Source organism: Phaenicophaeus curvirostris, chromosome 2 (genome assembly GCF_032191515.1).
Source record: "Phaenicophaeus curvirostris isolate KB17595 chromosome 2, BPBGC_Pcur_1.0, whole genome shotgun sequence".
Lineage (NCBI taxonomy): Eukaryota > Metazoa > Chordata > Aves > Cuculiformes > Cuculidae > Phaenicophaeus > Phaenicophaeus curvirostris.
In genome coordinates this window covers 58,789,367-58,802,606 of record NC_091393.1, presented here as the reverse complement: position 1 = coordinate 58,802,606, position 13,240 = coordinate 58,789,367, and the positions used below count along the sequence as shown (strand labels likewise).

General features: G+C 43.0%; 1 protein-coding gene across 1 annotated transcript in view; it reads right to left on the bottom strand.

Moving 5' to 3' along the window:
- IGF2R (insulin like growth factor 2 receptor) overlaps positions 1–3,940 on the bottom strand; it is a 60,809-nt gene extending 56,869 nt beyond the window's left edge. The window contains exon 1 of the mRNA XM_069852187.1: positions 3,762–3,940. Within this exon, the coding sequence (XP_069708288.1) occupies positions 3,762–3,889 (128 nt within the window). The 5' untranslated portion in view covers positions 3,890–3,940. The remainder of the gene's footprint in view (positions 1–3,761) is intronic.
- Positions 3,941–13,240: the final 9,300 nt, after the last annotated feature.

Here is a 13,240-nt window from a genome sequence, read left to right as displayed (position 1 = left end):
ATGGACCCAGGGACTGCCCTCTCTCAAAATTAACTCAGCAAAAACAACAGGTGCCTGCGCATGTGTGTGGAGAGGGGACTGAACCTAGACAGTTCCCTGTCTGGCTCACAGCAGTTTCTGGCCCTGCACCAGAAGCAGCAGGGAGGCAGCACCAACTTGAGACCACTGTCAAAACCAATTGTGCAAACAAGGTCCAGACGAGTTACTGGGAATAACCGTGCCTACTGGTTAGCTTTTCCAGCTACCTAGCTTTGTTTAAAACACTGAAGGGATTGCATGAAAAAGAAAATAAAACTACTTTTTGGCAAGTCACAACAAAAAGAGCTCTGCATTTTTTTTGACAAATGAAAGAAGCAACTCACGGAAAAGTTAACATGAAAAGAAAAAGCAAGACTAGTTCACCTTGAAAATCAGGAGCTCAGGCATTGAAGTCTGACAAGGTACAGATAGCTAACAGCCGTCACAGAATTTGCATCCCCACACCAGAGCCACTTCAAACACAACAGAGAACCAGAAAGACTATTACAAACATTCCTATAACCATGTTCAAGTTTTGAGTTCTCAGAATCTTACCCAAAGAATAACCGCTAGGAAGAAGAGTACACCCTACTTGTAACAACTGTAAAACGTAGTTACAAAGAAAGATGCATTTGCTCTCTAGGGAATGCACTGAAGAATGTCAAAGCAAGTTCTCCTTAAAGAAAGGGAGAGTGGCACATAGTACACATCTATCGTCATGCTCCAAGATCTTTTTAATGCATCCCTACTCATGCTTAGCTCTACTGTAGCTCACCTGTCACCCTTTCCAATCCTCATACACACTGTTCGTCTTCAGGCAAGTTTTCCTGCACATGCATCATGTGTAATAGCCCTACAGTTACACCGCAAGCTGTTCAGCTTTCTCCATCTAAAAGACATTTGGTCTTTCATGCTACTCTCTAAACCACATCTACTACATCATTTTACACAACACTAAAGGAAAGGGATGGCAGTTTGAAGTACACAAGAGCTATAGGAAGCTCATGTGCTGAGAAATCGCATTCAAACCATTATAATGGCAGCTTCCCAGGCACATGAAGTAATCATACACATATGCAAATAAGTCCAGTAATGACTTATTTATTACATCTCCCACTTAAATGTCAAAGCACTTAATGAGGCTGAGCAAGTTCACCTAAAGGTCACCTCTCTGTACTCAGCCTCAGTGAAGACGCATGTGCTAAGCTGAACGCTAAACCGAGGGTTTCCAGTGGTACACAAGAGCAGTTGTGGTTTCACAACAAAGGCTGAAAAGACAGCGTTTGAATGAACAGAACTGTATGCACAGCCAGCTGTAGGAGTTGTATTATTAAAAACTATAGCATTAACTGTAAAGTAGACTTGACTTACAACCCCAAACCAGAAAGTCTGCATAATAGCAATCCTGTCATGCACATCTGTTAGAGGAGTTTTCCTTCCATTCATGAGTCGAAAAGTTAAAGTTATGCACCAACTCCTATCCTTGCACAGGAGACAAAAACACTACTTGTTCTCAAATCACCTCTCATCCACAGTAGATTATCAGGCAAACCAGCACACAGAAAAGACAGTTTCTATTTGCTGCTCTACCATGACACTCAAAACATTTCCTACATTTTTTTTAGAGGGAAAGGAAAGTTTTACAGTAACTACCCTGATGTTACACAGAAGGTGAACCTTAACTGTCAAGTTTTCTTTTGTTTTCAAAGGAAATTGGTTTAATTAACTCTAACTTCAGAATTTATTTCTCTCCCATGTTGTCACATGAAAGATGTAAGGGGAAGGAAAAACAGAAAGAGACAAAACTGATTAATAAGTTCCTATATCCAACCAGCTCCCTGTATTCCTTCCTAGGTGCTTGTACTGCAGCAGTCCTGGAAACACCTTTACACAGAAGATAAAAAGAGAATTCCAATTGCAAGTCACAGGACAGCACAGTCATTTGTCACAGCATACAAGAACGAAGGAGGAAGCATGACAAATACAGTCACTAAAAGCCATGACATTTGACAAAGTTTCAGAGAACATTAAGTTTTCCTTCTTTCCCCAGGCCGCCCAAGCATACCAGCAGTAAGGCTACGCAAAACAAGCAGTGAAAACCACTAACTCAAGTTTAAGTAACCTCCTGCCACATTTGTTGCACCAACAGTTTTGATACCTTTGCTCCTCTGCAACACCACCTTCCTAACCCAAGTATCACTCTACTCTTATTTAAAGGAGTGTCAGTGCCTCACCCAATCCCCAACATTTTCCTTTCCTGACTACCTTTTGACATCCACACACCAGACAGAGACTGCTACAGCTTTATCAGCTTTTACCAGTTCTATTATGCCACACAAAGCGTGGGCATTGCTTTCTTAACAGTTATAAAAGAAATCAAAACCTTGTCTTAAGGCACTGCAAAAACAGGTTAGTCAGGGACCTCTAACACCAACATTGTCTCTTTTGGCTGAGATGTCAGTGTTCACACTAACCATGGGCATCATCCTCCACTTGATAGCTTTGCTGCAACTGTGCCTGACATGACACACCACTGATCTCTATGGGGTCTTCCCACCAGTCAGAGTGCAAGTTCTTGGTTTTTTCCTTTACCCACTCCAGATGACCAGGCATAAGTCTGTCAAAATACTTTTTCCCACCATGACATAACAGCAAGCGCATACCTTTGAAGCAGTTCATCTTAAAATGGAAGCTGTCAATTATGCCATTTATTCACAATTTATCTTCACTTGCCATTAACAAAATGAAACTAGCTTCAGTAATTTGCATCGAATCCACAGCACTTACAAACATTCCTCTAGTCACACACATGGAACAAATACAAAACAGACATTGATAGGTCTTAACACTATTCTCAAAATAGGAACTACTTAAGAATCAAGTCATTTAAGATAGTGGTTTTTTAAAAAAATCATTAGAATCAGAGAAGTTAAATTCCCTCCAGAAGCCACACAACAGTTTTGCATTTCTGTCTCAATTCTACAACTAGGGTGGTCATCTGACAAAACCGTTTTTTGCCATGGGTTAACCTTGCAAGCAAACCTACTCCTTCCCTTCATTTAAGGGTATCACACCCCATCTTACACCAGAAGGGGAGCCCATTCCCTCCTGTGATCCAGCCTCTGCCCTCAGTCCTACACTGTGTTACACTGGTGCCCGCCCAGCGCTGTTGATAGAGATAGTGTAATCCCGCAAGTAACACTGCATATTCTGTCTATACAACGAATAAATTAAGCAAGAAGATGCCAGACTAAGTTCATGGCTGAATTCAGAGTAGGAACGTGCCAAAACACGAAGAATAGTGCCATTTCCACATAGCAGTTCTCATTACTCAGAGCTTTCTTAACTCCCCTGTGAGTAACTTCATGGAAACCGGCAATATCATTCATACAAAGACAACTCTTAAGTGATGTCCCTCCCACACCTCTCCGCGTTTTTTCCACACCAGAACCGATGCAGCGACACGGAGCAGTCCTGACCACGGGTAACTCTAACCGAGCAAGTCCGCGAACTCGCCCTGCCCGCCGAGAGTCAGGCGACGAGGGCCCAGCGGGGACTGTCCCCCCCCGACCCAGCCCCCCTCAGCCCGGCCTCTGCAGAGGCCCCGGGGCAGCGCGATCCGGTGCCCGGGAACACCCGCGCTCCCCGCCCCGACCGCAAGCCCCGCTCGGCCCAGCTCCCGCGGCAGAGAGGACCGAGACCAGGCGCAGGGAGAGCCCCCCTACACCCGGCCGCCCACCCACCTGCACAGGTCCCGGTAAGCGTCGCTCAGGGCCGCGGCGGCCGCCGCCGACCCGACGGACAGCGACAGGAGGAGCACGACGAGGAGGAGGAGGCTAGGCCGGGGCGGCGTGGGGCCGGCGGGGGCCATGGTCGCGGGCCGGGCCGGGCGGAGGCGGCTGCCCCGGGACGTCAGGCGGCACCGGCCACGGGCGGCGCGTCATGTGACCGCCGCGCGCCCACCCCCCCGTATCATGTGACCGCAGCCCGCACGCCCTTCCACCCGGTCATGTGAGCGTCGTCACGTGGGGGCACGGCGCTCACGTGATGCTCCCCCTCCCCCCCCCGCCCGCCGCGGGGTGGGTGGGGCTTCCCGCCACCGCCCCCCACACCCCCGGCCCGGCGCGGGCTGGGCGCGCGCGCTGGCCACGTGCCGCCGCCCCGCTAGGGCGCGCGAAGCCGCGGGCGGGGCCGGGGTGGGGTAGGGGAGGGCGCGTCTGTCGGTCTGTCCAGCCGGTTTGTCCCTCAGCCAGACGCTCTGTCAGCGAGCCAGCCAGTCCAGCCGTCAGTCGGTCCCTCTGTCCGTCAGTCGGCCAGCGGTTCAGCCAGTCCGTCGGCTGTGCAGCTGGTCCAGCCGTCGGTCGGTCACAGCCAGTCAGTCTGTCTGTCAGCCAGTCAGCCAGACTGTTCATTAGCCAGCGTGCCAGCTAGCGTGCCAGCCAGTCCATCAGTCTGTCAGCCAGCCAACCAGTTTGTCAACAGTCTATTAACTGGCCACCCAGTCTGTCTGTTGGTCAGCCAGTCTGTCTGTCAGCCATTCAGCCAGTCCATCAGTCTGCCAGTCCGTCAGTCAGTCCATTTCTCAGACAATTCATCAATCGCTTCATCAGCCGTGCAGCCAGTCCATCTGTTGGTCTGTCAGCCAGCCAGTCAGTCCATCAGCCAGCCAGTCAGTTTGTCAACCAGACAGTCTATTAACCTGCCAGCCGGTCCATCCCTTGGTCAGCCAGTCCATTAGCCATTCAGCCCGTCAGACAGCCAGTCCATCAATCCATCTGCCAGCCAGGCCATCAGTCAGTCAATCTGCCAGACAGCCAGTCAGTCAGTCATTCAACCAGTCTGTCCCCCAGGCAGTCAGTCAGCCAGCCAGCTGGTCCATCAGCCAGTCCATCAGTCAGTCAGGACAAGAATGGACACATAACAGCCACCAGCAACCACCACGGACCTTGCCACTGCCGGACAGCGTGGGATCCCTGCCACCCGTGGACAGGAAACTGGTGGCTTGGAATGCTTCTGCTCCGTGTGCCCTGGTGTGGTGTGCGGGGCCACAGGGCAGAGCTGCTGCCTCCCTTCATTGCTACACACGCAGCTCCAGGGCAAAGTCATCCCTCTTCTGGAGCACCAGCCTTGGAAGGCAGACTGCTTGCCCCGCCGTCTGCTGTTGGGAGGGAGAGTTGAAGCCTTCTGCTGTGCCAGCTACTGGCTGGAGTTTTGGTTGGATTACCTGTGCACAGGCTCACCCTGTGAAGTGCACTGCGGGTGCCATGGTGGCTGAATCAGAGGGATGCTGTTTGGAAAAAGTTAAATGAGATTTTAAATAAGTTACTCAAAATGTGCTCTGAAGTCTTGGGAGAGAGCAACAAACTAAACCCATTAGGGATGGAAACTGAGCAGGCAATGATAGCAATGTGGTTAGTTGTATTGCAAGAAGTACTACTAAAACAGGGAAGCTGGCATGGTGTGGAAATTTTCCCCCCTTTCAAACAGCAGGCAGGAGGGGAGGCTTGCACAAGGCAGCAGCTTCATCAGAGGGAAGTAGAAGAGATACTGGCCTACCATCTCTGCCTCCTAGACTACTGTGAAGAGCAGGACAGCACAGAGCTTCTGCAACAGATTGTTTCCAGGATTTAGCAAATTTTAACTGGGGTTCTTAAGATTCAAAAGAGGGACTTAAGATTTAATTTTTATGAAACTGCAGTTAAGAAGCAAAGCACCTTTGAGGGTGGGAAGAGACATAAAGGTGGGAGGAGTGAAAGAAAAATAAAAATTACACCTATTAAACAGACAGTCTTATTTGTGTGAAGTAATTCTGTTCACTAATGGTGAATACTTTCCAAAAGTCATTTGGACAAATAAATTGCTCCGCACCTGAAATAGTTTATTGGGTTTTTTGCCTCATTCTCTGACATCTAAAGGAGTATGACAGCACTGAAGATCTGGCTGTATGGCAGTTTAACCTGATTCCAGGCTGCCACCATCTACTACTTTCATCCTTCTTCTCCCATTACATTTTTTACTTCCCTTCTTTTAAGTAGCATTAGTTCTTCTGCAACAGGGCAGTCAGCTGATTATAGATGCTGATCTCGCTGAAACCTAATGTACTACTTTGATTGTTCCAGCTAAGTTTTCAGCAGTATCAGTTGCCTGACTTAGGTGGCTCACTGTGTATTGGCACAAATATCGACACCAGCTCAAGAAGGGGGACAGGTAGGCATAGCTGTTGCTGCAGGGGGACGAGGCCCCAAGTAAGATCAGTTTTGGCTGCTGTGAAATTTCCCCCAACTAGAGAAGCCAGAAGTTACAGCTCAAGTCAAGCCAAAGGCTCCCCAATGCCACGCCTGGTCTTGGCCCCCAGTGCCCCCTGCCTGTCTGTTTGCACAAGATGTGCTGATACTTGTGTAAAGCCACTTAGCTCAGTTTAACTCATTAGTCCAACAGAAACTTCATCTGCTGAAAAAAATAGGAATAGTTTTCTGCTGGCTGAGCAATTGTAGCCATTTAGTGAAGTGATGAATCCTGGTAAATGGGCAGAGGAGCAAGAGGAAGGTAAAACAGAAAGAGGAGTGCCTTGGTTGTTCTGTTCAGCTGTGGTGGCAGCTTAGCTTTTAGAGCTGTTACAGCCTAACCTAATAGCAATGTCCTCAACTGATGAAAGAGGAAGGTCTTCTTTATTTTGGGAAAAGAGTTGTGACATGAAACAATAATTAATCTATCTCTGCTCAGAACCTAAGAAAAAAGTGGAAGTGTTCAAGGTCGGGTTGGATGGGGCCTTGAGGAGCCTGATCTAGTGGCTCAAAAGAAGACAAAAGCAGAAGACTAAAGGAATACCAGGTCTATTAATTCTGTGTTTATGTTTGTTAAACATTGTTGCTCTGCTGGCAATACCAGCATCGCTCAGTCTGGACAAAGCAGTGCAAATACATAAGGTTCACTGGTAAATTCTGTCTCTGCTTAGCAAGTTGAACTAAAAATATATTGGCCAGGAAACTTCACTGCAGACAGCAGTACAGACAGACATGGTGTGGGTTCTGATCTGATTAGGGACTCACATTTCTGCAAACAGTTTTATTCCTGAAATGATCTTTGTGTACATTTAAGCATGTGAGTGACTCCAATGAAGAGAATGTGACTGCTCACCTTGCTAACATTATGAATGCACATAAAGATCTACAGTGTTGGGGCCTGGCAGCATATAAACAGTTAATTTCAGTTATCTGATAAGAGCTACTTCAAAGTTGTTTACCGACAAAAGAATGGAGAAGCTTATAGGAGTTGCATTCTTCACTCTGCATACTTCTTTGTATGCGTAGGGCTGTATATTTGCACAAGGCTCAGAGACTTCAGAGGAGTATCTGAAAAGTATCTGAACAGCTACCTAACAAAAGGGAAGAAACTGAAACATCAGGAAAAAAGAATGCCAGTTAGAAAGGAAAAACCCCCAGAAATTCTACTTTCATCTGCAGTACTAGTAAAATACAGTTAATCAAAGTTTCAGCATAGCAAGGATCGTTATGGAGTTGCAGAAATACTGAAATATATGTTGTAAATACAATTATAAAGTAAAAAGCTGCAGATTCCAATCCTGGACAAAGCATGCAGATTCTAATCCTGGGACTGTTTCCCTTTCCCATATATTTTCCTTAACTTTTATATTCTGGGGGATGCAGTGGTTCTCTCGAGATCCATGGAGATTCTCCCATCTTTAAAACTAAGTAAATACATAAAAATTGATGAGAGCTGTATGTCAGTCATTTTTTTATCCTAAAATATGTTTTGCCAATAGGCAGCCATGTTCCATTCTGAATTTCATTTATAAATACTTGCCACCTGTGCTTAGTGATATTGGCGTCTCAGCCAACTGGATACATGAGACAATGTTAAAATATGCTGAACTGTAATCTCATAATCTTACCTTTTTGTTTTCCTCAGGAGAGGCTCAGCATGATGACTGCTAGTTACGTTGCACTAAATCCCAGTATATGTGAAACTCATGCTGAAACTTCCAAGTTATGGATGGGTTTCAGTAGGCAGAGTATCGTGAATAAGTGATGTGTACAAAGGTTTTCTACGATTCTTCCTTGCAGCTTGCCAGATGTCAAATGTCACATCATTTCATGTTCTTCCAATTCACGCTCTTTCTTCATGTGGCCAGTATCAGCTGTGCAGTACAGACTGGCTGAGAGGCAGCTCATTTCTACTGTAAATGTCTTGGTTCCCTTTAACACTCATATCTGATCTCTAACTTTTCAATAAATAGTAACAAAACCTCTCAGAATCTAAAGCTGGTTTTACATTTAATTGTGGGAAGTTCTTTCTCCAGTGAGGTTTGGATGGTTTATTCCTAGATGTCTGTAAGCTCCACTATAATAAGCTGATTATTTCTATACTTTGTCAGAACTCTTCGTGAGGCTTTTCTGTGGAGCCATGCTGTTCTTCAGAAAGCACAGAGGCACCACTCACTCGGTTGTTCTCTCTTCTATGACTTTTTCTTGCTCGCTGCACCTAAACTTTAGTCTTCGTCATCTTATGCAATTATTTATGAGTACTCCTTGTTCTTTTTGCTGTTGATTCAGTCTTTCACTGTTTCTCTAATTTCTATTCCTTTACCCTTCTTTTCTGTTCCCCTTCTGCTCTTCCCTGTTTCTTTCTCTCTAGCATTTTTCAGAGGCAAGCATTTGAGAAGAGTTACCTCCTGATTTGTCATAATGAGTTATCCTGTTTTATAATGATTTAAAATGAGACTGTTGAGGAAAACAGTGCCTGATGACCTTGTTTGGCAGACTTAGGTTTAGGCTTCCCAATGTGGTTAGAGAGATAATTAATGACATTGCGTAATCTAGCTGATATTATTCAACTAAACTGTGAAAGAATATTGACTTAGTCTAAACATGTTTCTTTTAATGGAAATCCTTGTTGTGTTGGGAAAGACCTTACATGCTGTACTTGATGTACTGTGCACTGAAAAGGGCACTGTTTTGTACCATGGCTTAGAAGATTAGAAGACAGCCCTAGTAAAGGCCATTCTTGAGTCATTCCCTGAGCAAGTCTATAGTAGCTTTTCTGTATTTCTCCATCTCTTTTCACATCTTTCATCTAACTTGCAAGGAATGGGACTCTTGGCTACTTATGCTTGGGTCTGAACTCAACATTTTATAATGATGAAGGATGTGATTCACTAACTAAGGGCCTATGTTACTTGGTGGACTTGCAACAAGTAAAGCAAGAACTGTAAAATACAAACTACTTCAACAGAGTAAACCAATAGTACTTTCATTGCTAATCAATGAAATTTCTCTAGCACAAGTTTTTTGTGTCAGAGGAGTGTGATTTGATTTCTCTGCTATCCTGTTTCATTCAAAGCATGTACTAGAAATTGAATTATTTAACCTCAAATTAATGTAGAGTGAAAGACTCTTCAGTGTTTAAACCTTGTTACACAGTCCTGGGCACTTTTACTTCAGTGTTAGTCTTCCCACTTTTGTCTCTTATTTTCCTAGGAGCTTTTGTAACTGTGGTCTTTTGTTGTCCCCCATCTTTGAGGTAGCCACCATCCTTTTGTTCTGTGACCTATACCAATAATGATGGGCATACAATTTGAACCTGCCTTTGCTGATCTCACTGTGTTCCCAGAGAGCATTCTGTCAGGCAAGCAGATATAGGTGTGGTGGTACAAACACAGCCCCCACTTGCAAGGCAAGCTTTAGAAATTAAAATATGTTTGTTACTTTAGAATATTTTTTTTACATTTCCCTCCATCCCCTCCCTGACTTACATTTGTCAGCAGTCTCCCAGGCTGTATCTGTTGTCATTAAACATGTACTCCAAAAATATCACCAACTCTTTCCCAATATCATAATCTGTCATGTTTTGCTTTCCAGTAACATGATTTTTACAATCACTTTTTAACTTCTGGGTATGAAGTGTTTCTCTTCCCTGCATCTAGGAGCTCACCTGTCATATGATTATCTCAGTGTAAGCAGTTCAGCACAGCAGGATATGATAATGGGAAAAGATAACCTCCTGCTCCCTCGCCTAGAGTAGCTGGAAACAGTTGTGGTTCCTCCACTGTGGGAAGTGCAAGCTAGTACGAGGCATATAAAGGAAAAAACCTGCAGGTATCTCTTGTGGACCTGAAGTGAGTAAATGAAACTTACTGCCGCATCATGTTGTGGGTTTTGTGAGGCAATAAGCAACTTTTTTTTTTCTAATTCAGGAGTTATTCCGCCTGATTCATTAGTGCTATGTACAGCAATAAGTTGTCATCTGTTCCATCTAGATTGTTACAAGGCAGCTGATAAATTTCTGGTTTGCTTCATTTTTTCCTGGCTGCATGTAGCGTGACAACTTCTGCTTGTAACTGAAAGACACTAAAATGACAATGCCATCTTTATCATCACTCTTAATAATTAGTGAACTTCATACACAACAGAGAAATGATCAGATTGGTTTTGCTTAAAGCATCAAGGCTCAACCTACATTTTCTTTCTTCATATTTCTCTCAGGGAAAGAAGCCATGCAAGACATTTCTTGCATAATGTGCTATTTGTGGAGGACTAAAATATGTGGTATCATATATTCAGTTGATTCTTATATCACCCTGTCTTGCTAGAATGTATATTCTGGGAATATGTTTATGTTTTCTCTCCATGTATACACATTTGTTTTTATAGCCACATTCATAAATATCTTTAGACCTGTATTAAGTGTCTTCTAGATATGCATTTTATTTCTATTACATTTATCTGTAAAACATTTTAAGATATCTGAAGTAGAAAAATAAGAAATGAGGTTACATATAAATTCATTTAGAAGATTAACAATATGGTTCTTTAATGATAGACACATTTCCACATATGTTTTATGTTCACGAATTGCTGAAGGAGATAGAGGAGAGAAAGATAAATATCAGTAGCAATTTATATATGAAGGCCCAGTTAAGCCACTACAGAATTAATGCCAAATAACAGTATTGTATAAGTGGTTCAGTTAAAGATTCACATTAGGTTATAATAATGGATTGCACACATAGGTCATAAGACACAAAAGAGGTCTCCAAACTGAACTATCTTGAATCTGTAATATCTCCACCTCAGTCAGTGGAAGTAATCAAGATCTTCCTTACATTTTTTCAGTCAGAATCTGTATTAAATGAACAGAACACATGTAAATATCATAGTGAATGTGCTGGGAAATATGCATCAGATGGACATGGAATAACAACTATCTTGAAGAGTTGTCTGGCATTTTCTCAAGTACTGGCATGAAATTGAAAGATATGATAAATATTATTGGGGGAAGAAAATCTTACAATTCACCATTACAAAGTGAATAAAGGCTGTGGTGAAAAATATACTAGTGATAAGTATTGATATTTCCAGATAGTTATTTCCTTAGCAGCTGAAATAAAGTAAAATTGGGAAATACCATTTATGTTCTCTCCCTAAATAGCATGGAAGGTTTGTACAACACAAGAGAGAAAACAGTTTTCTCTGTAAATCATTTGCCTTAACTTTTACCTTCACAGTGTTCTGATGGGCTTCATGCGCTCAGAAACAGGTGGTAGAGGAGCTGCTGCTTTCTGATGTTCTAGAACTAATTCATCTCGAAGGCTTCAGTGAAACCTTTTGGAGGTATTTACTGCTTGTTTTCTTCTTGCTGCCCCACAAAACGCAATAATGAAGAGACTGACACCGTGTTTGATGATGGGCAGCAGTTCTGAATGCTCGTTCAATCCTCTTTGTTATCCTGATGCTACAGGAGATGCATCATCTCATGAGCACAGTCAAGAGAAGAACATAATGGCTGCAGTGACTCTGAGTAGACAGGATAAGGGACATCTGATCTCTGCATAATTTTATAAGTCTTATGCTAAGGATCGAACTGGAGGGAAGTATGAGTGGAGTACACAGTAGGAAAGTCAGGAAGATAGAAAGGTAAGAGTTGCATGGCATATATTTTCCTCTGACTGTCTGAGGACTTTAAAGACTTGTCCTGTAGGCTTAAAGTTTTCTGCTATAGGGATTAAACAACGGGGAGCCCACAGGATGGCACATGCAGTGGCCGAATGACGCTGTGGGAGGCAATATCAAATCTGGACAGGGAAAAGTGCAGATAAAAGTTTCTCAGTGTTGAAGACTGCGAAGAAACAGAGACGAATGTCATGCTTAAAAAGGTATATTTTAACCAATAAATGAATGAGAAGCGAGCTGATAATTAAGAATATAGTGAGTCGAGCTGTATTTACAGAGGACTTCAGCCATGCCAAGGTTAGTGATAGACACATCATTCATTGCTCTGACACTAGTCTGACTGGCCCAGCCTGTCCCCTGGCTAGAGACAGGTCCCTCCTGGGCCAAGCGCAGGGCAATAATTATCAGACTTAGCCAAAACAAAAATTGCTGGTTGTATATATTTATTTGCACCAAAATAATTACATTTTCCTGTAGTATGTAACTGAGTATCTTCAGTGACTTTAGAGGATGTGTTCATCTGAAAATCTTCACTTGTAATAAAGAGAACTTTTTTCCTATAAATAATATAAAATAGTTACATCTGAAACACATTTCACTTTTTGAGTCAAAAAAATAAATCCAGATAGACCAAAGACAACACAGAACATTGAATACCCTCCTCAAATGCATTTAGGCAAACGTCTTTTTCTTCTGATATAGAAGAGAGACACCACAGTGTTCACTCCATCTTCTGCACATAAGAGTTAAAAGATTGACAACTCTTTATAGGCTCTTTATACATAAAAATACTTGCTTCTTTAAATATTTTATTTTATTCTTTACTTCAACAATCTGTTACTTTTTATAATTAAAATTAATTTTTTATTTGCTATACTGTCTAATTGTCAAGGACCATATTTGTCATGAAGTAAATACTTAATGGGATAAATAAATATGTAATTTAAAGTTACTCCTATTCCAGACACACTTTGTGTCCAGCTCTAAAAAAAACCCACAACAAGATTAGTTGCTTAGTGTCTCTTCTTGTTTAGTGGTGTTAGAATGATAGAATCCAAGTAAGAATCCTCCAACCCTTGAGGGCAATCCTTCAGGGTGACCACGAAATACTAAGGTACCAACTACAAATAAAGGGTAAGTAGACAGTGTTAGTGGTGGAATAATTACAGAAAATTGGAGAATATTTAGGGTAAAAATTGCTATAATGAATTAACGTATTAGTCTAGATTTCAAACCTATGGACTACAATTCCG